At 32.4% G+C, this 20368-nt stretch overlaps 2 protein-coding genes across 2 annotated transcripts in view; one reads left to right on the top strand and one right to left on the bottom strand.

Annotated features, from left to right (window-relative positions):
• Positions 1 to 1575: 1575 nt before the first annotated feature.
• On the top strand, positions 1576 to 4920 carry LOC141452242 (heat shock protein 83). Its single transcript, XM_074124170.1, has 4 exons — positions 1576 to 1715; positions 1929 to 2070; positions 2331 to 2449; positions 2825 to 4920. The coding sequence occupies exons 2-4, from the start codon at positions 1930 to 1932 to the stop codon at positions 4746 to 4748; spliced, it is 2184 nt and encodes a 727-aa protein (XP_073980271.1). The 5' UTR covers positions 1576 to 1715; position 1929; the 3' UTR covers positions 4749 to 4920.
• A 1436-nt stretch (positions 4921 to 6356) lies between these two features.
• LOC141452241 (sortilin-related receptor-like) overlaps positions 6357 to 20368 on the bottom strand; it is a 29103-nt gene continuing 15091 nt past the window's right edge. Inside the window, exons 15-34 of the mRNA XM_074124169.1 lie at positions 19703 to 19892; positions 17839 to 17945; positions 17205 to 17331; positions 16237 to 16386; positions 16017 to 16153; positions 14681 to 14809; positions 14402 to 14597; positions 13969 to 14196; positions 13287 to 13435; positions 12864 to 13161; positions 12522 to 12736; positions 11495 to 11732; positions 11319 to 11417; positions 11071 to 11226; positions 10723 to 10982; positions 9664 to 9767; positions 8136 to 8309; positions 7831 to 8021; positions 7454 to 7651; positions 6357 to 6771 (exon numbers count right to left, since the gene is read on the bottom strand). Of these exons, the coding sequence (XP_073980270.1) occupies positions 6710 to 6771; positions 7454 to 7651; positions 7831 to 8021; positions 8136 to 8309; positions 9664 to 9767; positions 10723 to 10982; positions 11071 to 11226; positions 11319 to 11417; positions 11495 to 11732; positions 12522 to 12736; positions 12864 to 13161; positions 13287 to 13435; positions 13969 to 14196; positions 14402 to 14597; positions 14681 to 14809; positions 16017 to 16153; positions 16237 to 16386; positions 17205 to 17331; positions 17839 to 17945; positions 19703 to 19892 (3408 nt within the window). The 3' untranslated portion in view covers positions 6357 to 6709. The remainder of the gene's footprint in view (positions 6772 to 7453; positions 7652 to 7830; positions 8022 to 8135; positions 8310 to 9663; positions 9768 to 10722; positions 10983 to 11070; positions 11227 to 11318; positions 11418 to 11494; positions 11733 to 12521; positions 12737 to 12863; positions 13162 to 13286; positions 13436 to 13968; positions 14197 to 14401; positions 14598 to 14680; positions 14810 to 16016; positions 16154 to 16236; positions 16387 to 17204; positions 17332 to 17838; positions 17946 to 19702; positions 19893 to 20368) is intronic.

The raw sequence follows: 20368 nt of genomic DNA, 5'->3' as shown, positions 1-20368 counted from the left end.
TCCCGAGGAAAAAACCTTTAATCAATAAAATAAATAGTAACCGCCGATTGGATTTCGCGAAAGAATATGTTTCTAAGCCTTCTAGTTTCTGGGAAACCGTAATCTTTTCAGATGAGTCGAAATTCAATGTATGTGGGTCTGATTGACGACAAAAAGTGTGGCGAAAAAGAAATGAAGCTATGAAAATGAAAAATATGAAGCCTACTTTTAAGCATGGGGGAGGCAACATTCTGGTGTGGGGTGCATGAGTGCTAAAGGAGTGGGCAAGTTAGATCTAATTAATGGTATGATGGACCAATATGTGTATGTGGATATATTAAGACGCAATTTAAAAGAAAATTCAAAAAAATTAGGGTTGGAGGGAACGTTTGTCTTCCAACAAGACAATGACCCGAAACATACCGCACTAAAAACTCGGGAATGGCTTTTAAATAATACACTCTGGCGCCTAAACACCCCTCCACAATTGCCAGACCTTAACCCAATAGAACATTTGTGGGATGAAATCAGCCGCGAAATAAATAAACGAGGAATAAGAAACCGTGAACAACTAAAAAACGCTATTTTAGAAGAGTGGGATAAAATTCCAACATTGACGACCACAAAATTATTAGGATCGATGAAAGCTCGCTTGTTGGAAGTGATTAGGAACATAGGAGGTCCTACAAGTTTTTAAAATTTATAATTCACGTACAATGTGTAAGAATGATTTATTTCTGCAAAGTGTTCACAGACTTTTTTTGCATTCGTTTGGGGTGTTGTTTTGTTAAACATTTAATTGTGATATTCCTGTTGAACAAAAATAAAAGATTGAATATAAAATGAAAAATTCTGGTTTCTCTCTATCGAATAGTATATTTCATTTGAAAATAAAAGAAGTTTCTAATAAGATAATAATAAAAGTAATAAAATTTAGGTTAGTGTTCACAGACTTTTTTGGCCCAGTGTATATTTTAAAGATTTATTCTTTGAGTATAAATTGATGACTAATTCCTCAAAACTGTTGAAATAATCAATAAAATACTAAGTAACTAAGTTAATTCTTTTGTTGGCTTGTTATTACTAATTTTCCTTATTTTAGATATTTTTCAGTCATAAATTTATTACGTCATAAATTATAGTAAAAATTTCCCACTTTTTTTTTTTACTATAAAGGACAGGGTTAGCGCAGAATCTTCTTGAATGTTCTAGTCAGTATCAAATTTGCGACAAGTACCAAAACATTTTCAGATATTTTTCCAAGATAATTAATTATTTAATTACTTGTTATTTTAGATTCTTTTAAATAATTCCTGAATAAAAAGTATTGTTACTGTTGTGTTGGTTCTACAAAAAATAAAAGAATATTAATACTTTTTAGAAAATGTTAATGTGGCGGGAAATGCCTAATGTATCTAAATACCTTCTTAAAGCTTAAAAAATAGTTTTAAGGGTTAATTTTGTGATAATTAGAAAGAAAAGTTCAATATTTACTTTTGTAAATACATATGTCTATTCAGAGTTTATGATCCCATTTTTGAATCAATAAAAGAATGGTGCTACGAAGACGGCGCAAACGCCAATTTTATTCCGCGCCTAGAATATTCTGGAACCTTCCAGACTCTTAGTTATGTATAAAAACGCCGCTCTCGCCCGCATTGCGCCATACGTATAGCAAAATTCCCGAAGTGGTCAACGGATTACCGTGAACTTCGTTTTTTAAAACCTAACTAAAAGTAAGAAATTTTTTCTTTTTTGAATTATCTTTTTATTGATTAATTTATTTACTTATAAATTCACCATTTGTTATATTTAAATTTTCGTAAATGAAATGATTAATCATATGAGTTGATCTTTAATATTTACTCATATGTATTAATTAGTCTTTTGTTTTTTTGATCCTTTTGTGTCCAGTTTAGCTCTAAGAATTTGTTTTGTTTTTGTTACAGAATGCCAGAAGACGTAGAAATGGGCGAAGTTGAGACTTTTGCCTTTCAGGCAGAAATTGCCCAACTTATGTCTTTGATCATCAATACGTTCTACTCAAATAAGGAAATATTTCTAAGAGAATTAATCTCAAATTCATCTGATGTAAGTGATTCTGTAGTGTAAATTAGCTTTTTCACTTGAAATATATACAGGAACTTCATAATTTCTAGATTTTCGTAAATTTGGAATATTTCCCGTTTTACTTGCTCTGATCAGCGGAATGCCCTTACTTCGTTTAAGACCAAATAAACCAAATCCCCCTTTCCATCGAACTTAACTAGTGGTACGATTCTAAAGTTGAACCTATGATATTATTTTTCATTTAGTAGGATTTTAATTCTTGCAAATTTTACATATTGTAGGCTTTGGATAAAATAAGGTACGAGTCTTTGACGGACCCATCAAGACTGGAGAATGGGAAAGAATTATACATTAAGATCATACCTAACAAAAATGATAGGACTCTTACAATCATTGATACGTAAGTATTATTTGCATCAATATTATACTCAATTTTTTGGGTTACAGTTACAGGATTGTCATTTTTCCAAATCTGTCTGGTACTAATTATCTATTCTAATGAGAAAAATGCTAATTTTCTACAAAATTTTATGTTGGTTCGAAATTTCTTCAATTCAAATCGTTAATCGATCTGAACTTAATTATATCTATCACGTGAAGTACTAGAAGTAACGCCACCTGAAAGTAAAAACCTTTATTCCCCATACGATATTTGGAATTTTGTCTATTCCACAAAATTTAATTTTGGTATGAAAGCACATTGCTTAGTGTAAAATCAACATTTTATTCTAGAAAGACTTAGGAAAGCTAATTATAATTTTTTTTTTTTTTTCAGAGGCATCGGCATGACAAAAGCAGATTTGGTGAACAATCTGGGAACCATTGCTAAATCCGGAACAAAAGCATTTATGGAAGCTTTGCAGGCTGGAGCTGATATATCCATGATTGGACAGTTTGGTGTCGGTTTCTATTCAGCTTATTTGGTAGCTGATAAAGTCACAGTAAGCTCTAAACATAACGATGATGAACAATATCTTTGGGAGTCTTCAGCTGGAGGATCATTCACCGTTCGACCAGATCCTGGTGAACCACTTGGTAGAGGCACAAAAATTGTACTGTACGTTAAAGAAGATCAAACAGAATATCTAGAAGAAAGAAAAATTAAGGAAGTAGTCAAGAAACATTCTCAGTTCATTGGATACCCAATCAAGTTACTAGTTGAAAAAGAAAGAAATAAGGAAATCAGCGATGATGAAGCTGAGGAAGACAAAGATGATAAAGGCGAAGGAGATACCGACAAAGAGAAAGCTGAAGATGACCAGCCTAAAATTGAAGATGTTGGTGAAGATGAAGAAGAAGATGATAAAGAGGGCAAAGATAAAAAAAAGAAAAAGACGGTGGTGGAAAAATATACTGAAGACGAAGAATTGAACAAGACCAAACCAATTTGGACTAGAAATCCTGATGACATTTCACAAGATGAATATGGAGAATTTTACAAATCTTTAACCAATGATTGGGAAGATCACTTAGCTGTTAAGCACTTCTCTGTAGAAGGACAATTAGAATTCCGTGCACTTCTGTTTGTACCTAGGCGAGCTCCATTTGATTTATTTGAAAATAAGAAGCGTAAGAACAATATAAAATTGTACGTCAGGAGAGTGTTTATTATGGATAATTGTGAAGATCTTATTCCAGAATATCTCAACTTCATCAAAGGAGTTGTTGATAGTGAGGATTTACCACTAAATATCTCCAGAGAGATGCTGCAGCAAAATAAAATACTCAAAGTAATCCGTAAAAATCTTGTGAAGAAATGTCTAGAATTATTTGATGAACTTGCTGAAGATAAAGATAACTACAAGAAGTTTTATGAACAATTTAGTAAAAACCTCAAACTTGGAATTCATGAAGACTCTCAGAACCGAAAGAAACTATCCGAATTATTAAGGTATTACACTTCAGCATCTGGCGATGAAGCTTGTTCATTGAAAGATTACGTTGCTCGAATGAAGGAAAATCAGAAACATATCTATTTCATTACTGGTGAAAACAAAGAGCAAGTAGCAAATTCATCATTTGTCGAAAGAGTTAAGAAACGAGGATTTGAAGTTGTTTATATGACAGAACCAATTGATGAATATGTAGTTCAGCAAATGAAAGAGTTTGACGGTAAACAGTTAATCTCGGTTACCAAAGAAGGTCTTGAACTACCAGAAGATGAAGAAGAAAAGAAGAAGAGAGAAGAAGATAAAGCAAGATTTGAAGGATTGTGTAAAGTAATGAAGGATATATTGGACAAAAAGGTAGAAAAAGTTGCTGTGAGTAACAGACTAGTTGATTCCCCATGTTGTATAGTTACTTCACAGTATGGTTGGACAGCAAACATGGAGAGAATAATGAAAGCTCAAGCTCTGAGAGATACTTCCACAATGGGTTATATGGCTGCTAAGAAACATCTAGAAATAAATCCAGATCATCCTATCATTGAAACTCTTAGACAGAAAGCTGAAGCAGATAAAAATGATAAGGCTGTAAAAGATTTAGTGATTCTACTTTTCGAAACATCTCTATTATCTTCTGGATTTGCGCTAGAAGAACCGCAAGTACATGCTTCCCGTATTTATAGGATGATTAAACTTGGACTTGGTATTGAAGATGATGATGTGGCAGGAACTGAGGAACAGCCAGTAGTAGAAGATATGCAAACCGTTGAGGGAGGAACGGAAGATGCTTCGAGAATGGAAGAAGTAGATTAAAAATATATCTATTAAGATATTATAAGAAATACCTGACTGATTATTATAAGTTATTTCTATTTATTAAAAATGTACTAAGTTGTAATAATTACTTTTTGTTGCTTGTACAAATAACATTTAAGTATTGCCCTGTGATCTACTTACTTAGTTAAATTTTTTTTAAAAAACATAGTAAATCCATTATTTGTATTAAATAATTTCGTATATTTTTCAATAAAATCGTTTAAAAAAAAAATACTTTTTTCTTCTTAAGTGAAAGACTGTCAGTCTGTCAGAGTTACTGCAGTGAAGTAATAAAGTGCCTTTCAAAATGAAAATAATAAAATCTTAGAGATTTACAAACTTTTCATAAATACAATACACTAAGCAAAAATGATCTATATTTGAAAAACAAAACAAACTGGTTATCTCGTTCAATAAGTAGCAAGCACTGTATGACGATTTGTTCTAAACTGAAAGTGCAACAATAATTCATAAACATTTTTAATTTATTAATGGTTCTTCTTTAATTGCCTTGGTTAATAGCGATACTGTTATACTGGGATTAAATTCCTCGTGTTTATACAGGGTGTTCATTTTAAGACGGCTCAAATGCATTTCATGCTTAAACGGTTGATCTGAGTGGAAAATGGGAGAGGAAAAATTTGTTGCCCGTCACCTCTAGTTTCAGAATATGTGACTTGATTTTAATTCCTGCCCGCATACGCGGCTGACGCGCGACCAAAAGTGAAGGGTTCGCAGTTGACTCCCATTTTCATATACACAGTTTTAAAGAGTATAAAAAGTAATGAAAGAAACCGGAAACCGCAATTCGATATCTTCCAAATTAAAGGTGCTAGGCCATTTCAAAATCTGGTATTTATTAATCATATTTCAATTTTTTAACTTGTTATCAAAGAGAAAGAAGAGCACGCGATAGGTCACTTTTTCATCCCCTTTCTACTAAAAATATTGCCAAGGCGGTAAAGCTAGTATTTTTCTTAATATTGGAAAATAAGTAGTTTTCTGAGTCATTTTTCTAAGAAAAATCAAATGTAAATCAAAAGCTTTAGATGTTCTCATGCATACAAAAAATGGCTAAAAATTAATTTTACATCTGTTACAAACAAGGTTTAATAATTATTTAGTAATTTTAAGAGTTACGTTTAATTACCACAAAAATTGGAAACCTCCTGCCACATACATATTTACGTGATCAATATATCTTTCATTTAAAGGATTAAACTTATTCCTTAATTTATCAAATAATGCACTTTACTCAACTTGTAAAGCATGTACTGTGGCTTCAAAGGTGCCTCCTCAGACTCGCAAGCCAGGTTAGCCAGGAGGTTATCAACTGCTCTCTGTATCTGAGGAGGCACCTTTGAAGGCACAGTACATGCTTCACCAAAAAACTTAAGCAGAAATGAAGTAAAAAAACAACCATCCATTTTTTAGAGTCCACACAGCTCTTTTCTTCATAACGTTACGAACTACATATATACATTCACTCGCCTCGTACAGAGCGACGTTTTTTTTTTGTGAACTTTACAAATGTGGAAGATGCAAGCTGTCAGTTTTGTAACAAGTTTGCTTTTATTGGCTTTAGTTTTAGAAGTAAATTAAATATTTTGAATGAAATACCAGTTTTATTAGTTCAAAAAGTACATTTGCTCACTTTTGCTTTTATACACCAATTTACATTATAAATACAATAAAAACCATTTGACATGCGAATCTTCTGGCTTCTAAATAAAGCAAACATATTCTTTTAAAAATAATTATATCAATACTATAATAAAACCTCTTTGGTAAACTCTATAAACTTATATAATACAAATTTAAACAAACAAAAAGTAATTTACTCAGATTTATAATCTAGCAATATAATCTTCAATAGTCTCATAAGTCAATCATTTCTTTTCACACAAATTAAAATACTGGTAAAAATAATTATACTTTTATCACAGGGGCAAGCCTTCTCATGCGACGACTAGTGGTTCGTCATCAGAAAAGCCACGTATCACAGGGGAGTCTTCATCATCTAAAATAATTGTTTTATTTACATAATATATTAACACATACAAACACTTGATTTGAAATTACAAAAAGGAAAAAACAAAACCTTGTGCCTTATGAAGAGATATCTTTTCAATTGTTAATTAGCACTTTACTGAACGCTTGTTTAAGCGCAAAATAAACGAAGCCTTTTGGTTACGGGGTTGGGAAGCACATGTAAAAATGTCTAAACATTACTAAATAGAACTAGAATATGAAGAGGGTTTGGGAGCAAACTGGATTCACTGAACTGGAATGATAAATGGCAAAACTATGAATGAGCATGACATTAAAAAAAAAAAAAAAATACCGGTATGTGTCTCTATATTTTGCTTGAACACCATCAGAAGAGTTTTCAAGTTGTGCTTTAAAATAAATAATTGCGATATTTAAACATTTTTTTGTTTATTGCGATCTAATCCAGGGATTCGGGCATTTAAACAATCAGAATATTTTTTGTCAAAGAAGAAATTAATAATCTTTATGTTCATTTTACCACAACGATATTTAATTACTAACAAACACTATTGTGTACCAAAGTTTATCATAAAAAAAAGTAACCTACAGTTTGCAAATTGACATTCGTGGAACATAGATAAGAAGCTCGTGAATACCCAGAAGCATTAATAATACAATTTAAATACTATACTGCTTAAAACCATACTCACCAAGACCATCTGAAGTAAAAGTTGCAGCCCCAGATCTGGTACTGTAGTGACTGTTAGCAAAAGAACTAAACGTATTCTGCAACCTGCGATGTCTCACTATTAACACTGTTAATAATGCCAAAAGTAGCGCTATGACTAGTGCAGATACAAATATGGAGGCATAAGTAGTGGATGTGATTGCCTGTGCTGCCCAATGTTCTAAAAATATATAAGTTTTATTAAATATTTTATTACTTTTAGGTATAGTTCAAAATTTGATTTGACATATTTCTAAAAAATAATGATAATATTTGAAAATTTTAAAAAGACATAATGTGCAATTAAAATATAATATTCTAAAAGAACTCTGGAAGATTTGATTAAAACGTAAATATTACCAATCGGCATTGAGGTTATTTCTGACAAAGGTGATTTAAACCCTTTATCGGAAACCGCTCTGACAGCGAATGAATACATAACACCGTCTTTTTTATTATGAAGAACATATGGCGATTCATTCGCTTTGTAAATCTCAACCTTGGATTCGTCAAAATCGGGCCCTTCACTAACTAAAACTTCGTAATAGTGCCTAATAGAAAAAGGAAAAAAAAAAGTAAAACGCTAAATTCAAGTATCTGTTAAATTTACGATGTGGAATAGGTACAAAATAAACAATTTCAACTCATAAAAACCTTTTACTCACTTAGGCATTTTCGCAATTCCTTCAACCTGAAGAGACCAATAAATAATAAAAGATGAATTTTGCGGTTGTAATTCTACTACTAATTGATGGGGCGAAGGTAAAGCAGGTGCCCAAACTTCCACTTCTTCACTTGGAACTGAATTATCCACATCAGTTTGGACACTTACTCTGTACCTGTAGCAGTACATAGAGTTACACAAATATTAATTACCAAATCTCTTTTAATTACTAAACATTGATTTTGTGTTCAAAAAATTCCTTTTTACACTTTAACTACAGCAGAAATCAGCGCAGACTTTTACATATTAACAATCTGCACAGTTCTTTCGGATATTTCTGTACTCTGTCTAATTTTAACCTCCTTTAAGGATCTATCAAGCAATGAATGTGTAAATGTTTAAAATAAAATGATATTTAAGTAATTTTGCGAATTCAAAATGTTAAAAGTTGCGTTTTTTTTATTATTATTATTAATGTTTCAGTTTCCAGTTAAATTTTTGTGGATTATGGTACTTTATTAACACCACCGGAAAGGCCATCTCACTGCTGAAGAAACTTATTCATTCAGAAACATTTATAAATCAGTTTTAAAAGTTCAGGTATCAGTATTCCAAGCCAATGTTTCTGTAGTAAACTAAGGATTCTTTAAGAAAATCACGTAATAGGAACTGAAATTTAATAATAAAGTTCTCCTAAGTTCAAGGGAGAGTTCATATTGGAGTGTTATATCTGGAAACTTTTGCAGTCCAGAAAAAGACTATCAAGTTGACAAATACACGTACAAAGGTTACCCTTCTCACTGTAGCGTTTTGGAGAAAGAAACTATAACTAGTAGAAATAACGTGTATTCTCTTTAACTGCCAGTTGGAAATGGATTAACTCATTTATATCGCGTACTACTAACTATGTTAGTACGAAAAGAACAAAACTATTCACGTTAATTGCGAACATTTTCAATATAATAACTTTTTAAAACAACAACATCTGACTTAAGCTGATAAAATTTCTCTACTCCAGATTGATGATGATGATGCTGAGCCCCACATTAAACGACACTAATTTAACTTGGATGGAAATTTTTTTTTGACACAATACCCTGAAAACATCCTCGGTGATAGGGTAGCTGCAGTGTAGATTGTCGACAAAAGTTTGGTTGGGTGTATCCCTTGTTTTCAAGTTGGGAGGGAGTACCTCGGCTTTTTGATTTACATAAACATGATTTAAAATGCTGTGACTTCAGATCAAGATTATAAAAAAAGAAATCAAATCGGGAAAAATAATACCAGAAATCTTTTGTAAATAATACAGAAAAAATAACCGAATAAAATAAATTGTACGTAGGTGATACACCAAAAGTGGAATTGATTCACAAATTCTAAAAATTGGTGCGAAAAGGACAGGTTCATCACGAACGTCCATTGAAAAGAAGAAACTAAGTAATTTGTGAACAAGATACTAAAGGAAGGAATAAACTTTAGAAATGGTTTTTACGTGTACAGAAAGGGTGAAAATATTAAACAAAACTTACTTTGCTCCATAGTAAACATAAATTTGATGAGATAAATTGGTTTCATTTGTGGGTAATAGTGTAATTGAATAATTCCTTCCTAGAGACAATTCTCTCACTGAAATCTAAAAAAAGGAATAATTAAATCATAACAATACAAAATAAGTAAAGTTTAAAATTTTTCAGCAACTGAGTCTGTTCTCTGAGCTGTTCATTTTTAATTATAAAGATAAATATTTCTTATTTCGGGACTTATAGACTGCCTAAGCTCGCCAATACACACCTCACCTTACAACACTTGTGATTGGGTGGGTATTGGATATGTAGTTAGAAAGGTTACCCTAATTTAATGAATTTTTAAATTCAAAAGTGGAAATATTTTGTTTTAACAAATAAAAAAAAAGGCACCAGATTCAAAATGACAGTACCGATTAGTTAGATGAAGTACAAATCATTTTATAAGTAGAAAAAACCATCGACAGATAATTAATTGATCCAAAAAAAGCGCTTTTCACATTACTATCAGTTAGTGCACAGTAAATGATAATAAATAACTTAGAGCAATTTGTGGAGCAAGAAGCACAAAAAATTCCCGTTGGAAACGCAGTAATGCTAGTCGTTCTTAAGATATTCATTCTTATTAAAAATTTTACACTTCCGCCTTAAAAACCAAATATATGAGAAACAATGGGATAATTCTTCCAACAAATACTGTAATTGTTAATTTCTTATAAAGCAATAGAACTATAGATGTCTGGATATTAGACACATTAGATGTGCCACAGAAAAAACGCTAGTGAAAGGGACGATTATTTTGTCCAATCTAATTTCATTCTCTTACAGTTAGATAACAGGTGTAAATTCATAGTTCACAGATAAACAATTAATGATCAAATATGTATGTTTCATTCTGAATGGACTTAAATGATTCCATTTATGAACTGTTCATTCTCTAACAGGTAGATAACAGGTGTAAATTCATAGTTCACAGATAAACAATTAATGATCAAATATGTATGTTTCATTCTGGATGGACTTAAATGATTCCATTTATGAACTGTTAAATTAAATAATGCTTACCATGTACCCCACTTTGTCTCTAATAACTGGACAAGATGATGACCATGTAATCTCCATTAAAGAATCATTTCCAGGAACTGGAGCCAGTCCAAGATTTTTAGGTGGTGCCTTGGCATTATATTCTGTTACTACTGAAACAGGAGAAGCTGAAAGTGGACCTTGTCCTAACGGGCCAAGCACAGATACGTCGAATAAATAGCTTTCACAAGCTTCAAGGTTATGAACAGTAACGCTTGTGTTTGTTGTATCGATTTTGACAGCTAAAACATAAAATGAATATAACATAAAATTATTAGTATTGAGGATAAAATTATGCGTAAGGGGTTTCTAAAAAATTTGAGAGCATACCATCGAATAGGGCTTTAGGAATTTTTGAAAAATATATTCCATAGTTCCATTTCTCTTTCCTTGTATCTTTTGGCGATTCCCAATGAAGTTTAGCAGAAGTACCGAGCTGTTTAGAAACTTGCACAGTTAGTCCCGGAACAACAGGTAATTCTCGACCTAAAATCAAGAATAAATATTTAATACTTATAACTGTATTTGCTAACAAATTTTGAAAATTTTATTTGAACTTTTGAAATTTTATTTCGTACCTGGAGTTTCAACAGTAATGTAAAATTCAGCACCATGGTATTCTTTATTGTAAGCATTAACGCGGAATGTGTATTGTGCTCCTGGAGCCAGATTTTTATCTGAAGAAGTGTAAAGTAAAATATTTAGTAATTGTTTGTTTTAAAAGCAGTAAATATTTCTGCGGAAAGAAACTTACATATATAATGAGAAGCAGTAGTTGTAATTGCAGGAAGTTTCGCATAAGGTGGTGATGTTAATGGTTGAACTAAATAGCCTTCTGCATTCGGGGTTGGATCCCATTTCAAAGATACAGAAGTCTCATGGACGTCTTCAACAACTAAATTATGTATATTTCCTACATTAGCTTCACTATCGCTAACAATGCTCACAACATTGGAGATGTTAGATTGCCCGGCGTCATTAACAGCCGTAATCTGTAATGCATTTTATTTCTGTAATTACAATAAGGTGAAGAAATTATTAAATGACCAGGGCCAAAAAAGGAATGAAGTAAAAGATCCGTCCTCTTTGGTATTAAAAAACACGCGATTGTTAGGTAAGCGGATGGGTTGAGAACACATAAAAGAGCTAACTAAATTCTTGTATTATCGGATTGCAAATCGAAGTTGCGCCTTGGCCTGGGCAAAGATCAATTCCGCAAACTGACAGGTTTCCTTTCGGGGCGTTATTAGCTTAGAGGGCACCTGGAGAAGCTAGGTCCAAAAAAATGAGGAGGTAACTGCAATATAACTGTTGACCTACTATGACGCCATTATCCAAGGAAGGTTAAGTCACCTGAGATGTTACCAGATGCTAGTCAAACGGATGTATTCATTTAATGAATTAATTTTTTAGTTTTTTAAGATTTATAATCCGAGTTTCTTCAAACTAAGTTAAATTATTGCGTGTAATTGGTATTTACTAAAATTGTTTATTTGAAAAAAATTAGATTAGAAGTACTTTTGGGGCGAATGGGATGGTTGGGCCTTTATCTTAAGCGCCATTCCAGTATCATGTAAGGACTTAACACCTATTTAATGTTAATAAGGCCTAACCAAAATTCAAATTTCAACAAATTAAAAGATTTGAAGACTGTCCTGTCGATTCTGCCGGCCCAACTTATACGAATTTACACAATAATATCAAATTTTTTATTTTAATTTTTTCAATTCAATCCTTAGTACTAATTAAATAAAATTTCAGAAAAATTCATCAAAACTTACCCAAAATTTGTACATTACGCCAGAAGTAAAAAATTCTGAAATTGTTGTTTCTACTTTTGTTGAAGGTACTATATATTCTGCAGGTGGTACAGGCGGTGAAGTGAATACAGTATAATGAGTGATTATACCATTTGGCTTTCTAGGAGCCTGCCATTTTAGGAAAACTTGGGTTCCATTTTTTTGTAAAACGCTTAAATTCCAGGGTGGGCTAGGTACTGAAATATAAATAAAATTAATATGAATAGCTTTTTCTTACAACATGAATCATAAATCTCACTAACTATAATAACCTATTTTTGGCAAAAATGAAAGAAATTAATGTAAGTAAAATAAAAAACTCACAATCTTCTGAAGTTGTGGCTGTTAAAAAGAATGCAGGAGGAAATTCGTTCTCTGATCCATTCAAACGAACAAGCACAGTAAGATTGTATTTTGTAAATGGAAGAAGGTTTGTATAAGTATACTTATTCTCTGTCGTCCACTTTGTGCTGTTCATCCACTTGGCTAGTTTATTCAGTTTAGGAACTTCTGAGATAGACGGGAGGAATTCTAACTTTATGCCAGGAGGTGTTTGTATCCACCAACGTAAAGGGAGAGATGTAGAATTTTTTTCATGTTCATCTACTACCATGTGTACCACCTTAAGTATAAGTATATTAAGTAAGTAAGTGCACTTATTTCAATATGCAATAATGCATGAATATTCAATTAAATAAAAATATTAATGATCAAAAGGTAAATTATAAATTTACAAATAAATCGAACCTGATAAATTCTATTAATAGAGTTAGTACAATTAGACTCATCTGTACCGTCGTAACAATCTTGGTGAGCATCACATAATCTACTAAGCGGATGACATCGGCTACCATCACAAGAGAAAAAGCCAGGACGACAGCTGGGATCAGCAGGTTCTAAAATAATAATTTTCATCATATTATAATAAAAAGTTTATAAACGCAAAAAGACTGGTGGGAAAGTCTTTGGATCTCCCTACACTGTACCTACTAGATCTCTAGACTGTACCTACTAGATCTCTACACTGTACCTACTAGATCTCTAGACTGTACCTACTAGATCTCTAGACTGTACCTACTAGATCTCTAGACTGTACCTACTAGATCTCTAGACTGTACCTACTAGATCTCTAGACTGTACCTACTAGATCTCTACACTGTACCTACTAGATCTCTAGACTGTACCTACTAGATCTCTAGACTGTACCTACTAGATCTCTAGACTGTACCTACTAGATCTCTACACTGTACCTACTAGATCTCTAGACTGTAAGCTACTTTTGGCCGCCTGAATTAGAAACAATCCCTTGTTTTCATCTCTAATATCTAAACCTTTATAAATTCAAAAAAGAAATTTTTATGCTCAGCTGGCTTTTAATGTAGCTGCTGATAAAAACAGAAAATAAGTTGGATTTTTATATGGTACTTACTCGCAGCGGCTGTTGTAGATGCTACATTGTCACAAAACATTTCATCAGTACCATCCGGGCATTGCTTAATTCCATCACAATATTGCTTCATAGGTACACACCAACCAGATTTCTTGCACCGAAATTCATCAGTATCATTACAAACGGAAGCATCACAATGTTTTTCATCTTCACCATGTGAACAATCTGGTAGCCCATCGCAAACCCAAGATTGCTGAATACAAGCACCTATGCATACAAAATTTCGTTATGATTATAATTCTGCCGGGCTATTTACATTATCACATCCAAGGCCATAATCAAGTTTACTCGTTACTAGCACTAACTTGTTGTTTCAAGTTTTTCAATTACAACAGTAAATGTTCCACACAAATTTTTTGCGCCTAAGGAAGCTGGGATTTTAAGAACAGTTTGGTTAAGATGAAAATAATACCATTTTCACATCTAAATTTGTTTGCAGAACAAACAGTTGGATGTTGAGTGGCTGATGAGGGCGCTACAGTAGTTCCAGATTCATCACAACCCAATTCATCTGAACCATCCCCGCAATCATCTATTGTATCACATTTCCACCAACTAGGTATGCACAATTTATTGGTGCATTCGAACATCCAATTTAGACAATTTTTCTATAAAACAATATCAGAACAATTAATTTAAAATTATTGAACAAGAATCTACAAATTAAGAAAGTTAACAATGTTTAACTTACGAATGACGGAGTCACATCAGGTACAAGACTATGATTACAATTCTCTTCGTCACTTTCATCACTGTCGCCGCAATCATCGTCCCCATCGCAACGCCAAGAATCAAAAATACAACGGTTTGATTTCTTGCACTGAAATAATTTACGATAAATCACTTTAAAATAATAATAATAATAATAGGGAAGGGAAGGAAGGATTAGCTATGAGGTTAGCATACTGGACTTCCACGCGGAGGTCCCGGGTTCGAATCCAGCAGCTAACCCTTAGATTTTCTCTTCCTAGGAGCTTCTTACAGCTCACTGTCCGGTGATGGACAGTGTTGTCAGTAACGAGAGAACACTGTCCGGAGGCCGGCAGTGCACTGGAAAAAGCTCCGGGCGCTAATGACCTCAGCTGTTGATGCACCAAAAAAAAAATAAATAATATTAATAAAACAAAGATCCATTCTACTAAATGTTTGCAATAGTAAAACACTTTTGATTTTGTTTTTTGTCATTTTACTGTGAAGCTTAAAATAAGTTTAAATTCAATAATACTGAGCTGAATACTTACGTTCACTCCACTATTTTATTAATAAATAAAACATTTTATCAATTGACTCTAAAAGAAATTTACTTTTTATACAACAGCTCTAGGCAACGGAGCAGTGTCCGTAGCGAAAGAACACTATCTGGAAGCCACTAGAGCACTGGTCGCCAATGTCATAAGAAATCATAAATTATTATTATTTTTTTAAAGAAAATATCTGCTTATGTTGAATTCTTCATTAGAAAGTTCTTTTTTATTTCAAGGTCAATTTACCCACGAAAACTGATACATTTTACAGATTTCGGCTGCCAGCTAGCCAACACCAGATATTACTTTTACATTTATCGTGTTGCACAAAGTTTAACTGTTATTAGAATAATTATACATATAGCTTTTAAGGATAAAGTTATTTAGATAAAAGTTTTCTCAACTTAAAAGTTCAATTTCAAATAAAACTTCTGTAAGATATAATAAAATATATAAGTTTAACTTTTTAGAAGAAAAACTCTTATGATCGATCCCTGGTTTGAAAGTGCTTTTTGTACATGGCATCTCTCCCTTATTACAGTTTTTTTTTCTTTTTAATTTAAGACATCTGAGGTCATTGAGGTCAGTGTGCACCATTAACTACTGGACGATGCTTTCCAGTTATCTACAACACTGTCCATTTCCGAACAGTGAACTGCCTCCTAGATCTTCCTTATTATTATTTTATTTAAAAAAAAAAAAAAACCTCAAAGAATTCATGTTTTTGGTTGACTTTGATAAATTTTACAAATAATTTCCATATTTTAATAATAGTAATGTTACCTGGAATTGCCAAGGTTCGCATGTTGTTTGTTCACACCTTTCTTCATCTGAATGGTCAGCACAATCAACTTCTCCATCACAAACCCACAGACGTGGAATGCAATTATAATGTGAGTTCTTGCATGCAAATTCGTCACCTTGAAAAAATAAATAATATTATTGTTTTGAAAAAATTCAGATTGTGGCACAGAGAAACAGAAAATGAAAAAAAAAAACTTACTTGTACAGTTGTTAATCTGAGGAGTAACGGTAGGACAATTCTTTTCATCAGAACCGTCTTTGCAATCATCTTCAGTATCACAAACCCATCTCTTGGAAATGCAGTGTTTATTATCACATTGAAATTTATTTGGAGCACATTCCTTTACAGCTGCAATCAGAATGCGTAGTAAAGTACTTAGTTACATACATATAATAATAACCCTAAATAAAATAAAATACAAATTACATAAAAAAAAATACAGGCTTATTTTCAACATCAAACTAAAATGATTTACTAGCAATAAGTACAGTACGACTGAATATGATTCAATCAAACCTTACTTGATCTTGATTCGCCTTAGCGGTTGTAATGACTACTAAAATTATCAAAAATAAAATTTAAAGGGAAGAGATTAACTCAGTGGTTAGTTTATTGGAAGCCCATGCGGGAATCGCGAGTTTGGGACGAATTTTGTATTTTTCTTCTTAACCAGGAGCCTCTAGGACCTTCTATCAAGTGATGGCTAATACTGCCTTTAACGAAAAAACACACTTTCTCTATCTGAGCCTGGCAGACTGGCGAAAATCTATAAACAATACTAACCTAAATGAATAGAATTGAAAACAATATGAAATAAAACAGTTCTCGAAGTTCTTTGTTATTAAATACTACCATAAATATGTTGATACCTATATTCAGCTTCTTTCCAGAGAACAATAAGCTGCTACAAAAATCGTAGAATATGGTTTACACCATCGTACTAAATCGACAGAGAATTTATTTTGAAGTTAAACAGAAAAGCAAGAATATGTACCATCTGATCTTACATGACTTCAATGCACAGCACGAAAAGTGATATGTATAAACATAAATCTACCTTTTAAATATGTATGTTTAAGGTAAAAAAAAATTAGATCTCAAACTTTTGACCATAACATAATATTACTTCCTAAATCTTATATCAAAATGCTATAATGAATGCTTACTACAATTAAATTCATCGCTGCCATCGTCGCAATCCTGTTCATGGTCACAATACCACGAAGGTGGGATACACTTGCCATCTTTGCATTGAAACGTACCAGGTGCACATGACTTTTCCTCGCAATTTATCTATATTTGTTAAAAGATAAAAAATAACAAATAAATAGAATAAAAATAAAAAATAAAGCGATAAAAAACAGAAATACTATCATAAATTAGTTTGTGCTCTAGCCAGAAATGAGTTTAGATTGGTTAGAGTCCCTTGGAACATAAACAAAAATGGCCTCCCAAAAAAATATGGTCACCGTAAGTATCTTAGCATTTCCCAAAGTAAACAGCAATCAAGGCCATAGTTTTTAAATGGCGTTAAGACACCATGATTATCCTGATCAAAAGTACAAATACAGCTTGTACGAATAATTAAAACAATACTTATTTTTTCAGGCGGGCTTTACGACCAACTTCCAAATTAAGTGTTATGGACGGAGGCAGATAGCAATCGCAAGTCAAGACAGGAATCGTAATTTAAATGTACCTACTTAAAAAAATTTGTTAACTTGCAGCTGTCGTATATCAATATTTTTCTCAAGATACTAGTAGAAAAATATTTAAATTACTGTTTTGATTAATATTTACCTCTTCTGAATTGTCGCCGCAATCATCCTCTCCATCACATTTCCACAAATTTGGTATACAATTATTGTTTGAACAGCTGAACATATTTGCGGCACAAGTTGTGGCTTCTAAAAAAATGATTACATTATAAAACTGTTATTTTAGTTGAATCCCATCGTCTTTCCCTACAGAAGGCATGAGTACTTCGTGGAGGTAGTGGAAGTAAGCTAATAACCACCGGATAGGCTATCAGTTGGAAGTAAGCCAATAACCATCTGTAGGCTATTGATAGAAAAACGAGATCATTGTAACAATAACTAGAAACTGTTACTGATATTTTACAGAAAGCTTTCTGTCGACCTTAATCGTCCCTTAGAAGTACGTCATAGTATAAATGTCAGTTCCTAGAACAAAACTCAAGTCTTTAAACCATATAAATGACAGGAGCAGAAATTAACCTCCTTTTGAATATAGAATAGATGGGAAACAAAGCAGATCTTAAAAGTCAAGAAAATTAATAAATAAATAAGCAAATAGCTTCAAAAATGCGAAACTTAACAAAATTAAGCAAAAAAGGAGCAATATTAGTCACGCTTTAAAGCGTTTTTTCTCTCAGCGGTTAGGAGTTTAGAAGCCCTAAATCCACTTCAAACCAGTTACCAGTTAACTGTTTATGACGATTATATTCGTTATGAAAAAAGTGTGAAATTTTGTTATGACGAGTATATTCGTCATGCGTTTTCAGTAGTGACCATCGTCAGTTAATTTTGCAATTTTAGCTAAAAACTAAAATATATTCGCAAACTGCAAGAAATTTGGAATATTTTAATACCATCTCGAAATAAAAAGAACTAATAGATAGATATACTATGAATTTGTCTTCGTAAATGTATTCTTGTCTTTTATTAGTCATCACTAAATCAATAACGAATTCACATATTGTGTTAGGCTAGACTATGCAGTAAGTGGCGCGCCTGGTAAAATAAAAAACAGGTTGATGATCCTTTTGTTCCCTATTTACCTGTATTCAAGAGGCGGTGTTTTTTTTCTATCATGTGCAGGGTTCAAGATTTAGCGATCATCCAAATTGCATCGTGGGTTACTAACCTGCCAAGATATTTCCCTGAATAATTGTTTGTATTTTATCATCTGGTCAGGGATTCATTTGCATAAATACCAGTCTGTAATGTTGCAACCTACTCGAGATAATTGCAGCAACCCAATTTCATATAAAACATACTCTGGGTTTGACGAATATATTCGTCATCGCTTAATTTATAGGACGCACGTAGGGGACATCTTCCAACAAGATCGAAACAGTTAACTGGTTAATGAGCCCCCAACAAACAGAACAAAAATAGTTAAGAGGCGTTTGAGAGGTAGTGTAATTAATTAATATGTATTTTATAGATAAACAGCATCAGATCCTAAGCCGAGCAATAAAAGTGTATAAGATGCCTGTTGTAAACAATATTTTAACTTTTCCCTGTTAAATATTGAATTTTAAAAACCGGTTCTTAGCGAGCATCTAAATAGAAGAGTCAATTTAAGACAAAAGAAAACTCTATACGCCATATTTGTTTAGTTGAAAAACCAAGTTTGTCGGCCATTTAGCTCGAAATGAGTGAAGAGTATCTGACTTATTAAAGTAATATAGCTAAATAGATAAATAGAAAGAGTGGGAGAAAGAGATCAAATCAATCATTATTACGATTATTTCTGTTTTTCTAATAATAGTAAGTAAAGTAACCGCCATTTTTTTCGACGGGAAACAACGTCCAATCACCAATTAGGAGTTGTTGAGAGAAGCGGAAGCAATACTTTTTTAGATTCAAGCCAACTAAAAATATAGGATGCCAAAAACAGAGGGAGAATTCTCACTTACTCTTTGCACAAGTATTATTTTGTGAAGGAATAGATCCATCTGGACATAAGCATTTCCCTTCTTGCAATATCATTCCATCGGGACATGCGCAAACAGGCTTTTCATTATTGGGTTGAGCAAAACACAAATGGGAACAAGTATGTGATTTGTTACAAGCATTAGTACCTTCCTGAATTCCATGTGCATATACCTGCAATTTGTATGTTTATAACAATGAATTAATTAAATAAAAAAATATTTCAGTGACCATATTAGGCAAATAAACAAGAAAATACGATACTAAAATAATCTAATACAATCAGTTGCAAAAAATTCTATTAGCTTTTATCAATATCTAAATAAGTTTAAATCTCTCATAAAATTTTCTGATTTTTTCGTTTTTCACTCGCTAGATCGAAGTCTAGTAGCACTACTTCAGCAACGTTTTGAAAGAACTGAAGACAAAAAGCTGTAAGAGTAGACTCCAAGCTCTGAGAAAACGGTTTGCAATTTTTTTTTGCCAGTTTCACTTGTTTCATTGTTTTAATTAGGGAGAAGAGGGAATAAATTTTCAGTAATTTTTTAAACGTTTAATTTTGAACCCAATTCTTCATTGGAAGAGAGTAACCGATACATTATGCTGTTGTAATATTTTTTCACTTAGCAATTGGAAAAGACTTGAAAACC

This window comes from Rhodnius prolixus, unplaced genomic scaffold (assembly GCF_049639745.1).
Source record: "Rhodnius prolixus isolate KJV_2025 unplaced genomic scaffold, Rpr scaffold_3, whole genome shotgun sequence".
NCBI lineage: Eukaryota > Metazoa > Arthropoda > Insecta > Hemiptera > Reduviidae > Rhodnius > Rhodnius prolixus.
The sequence above is the reverse complement of the archived record's forward strand: the minus strand, read 5'-3'. Positions and strand labels throughout refer to the sequence as shown.

Coding starts and splice junctions, on each gene's coding strand:
- LOC141452242 (XM_074124170.1), top strand. CDS start 1,930: ATGCCAGAAGACGTAGAAATGGGCGAAGTTGAGACTTTTGCCTTTCAG. Junction 2,071..2,330: donor TAATCTCAAATTCATCTGAT/GTAAGTGATTCT, acceptor TACATATTGTAG/GCTTTGGATAAAATAAGGTA. Junction 2,450..2,824: donor ACTCTTACAATCATTGATAC/GTAAGTATTATT, acceptor TTTTTTTTTCAG/AGGCATCGGCATGACAAAAG.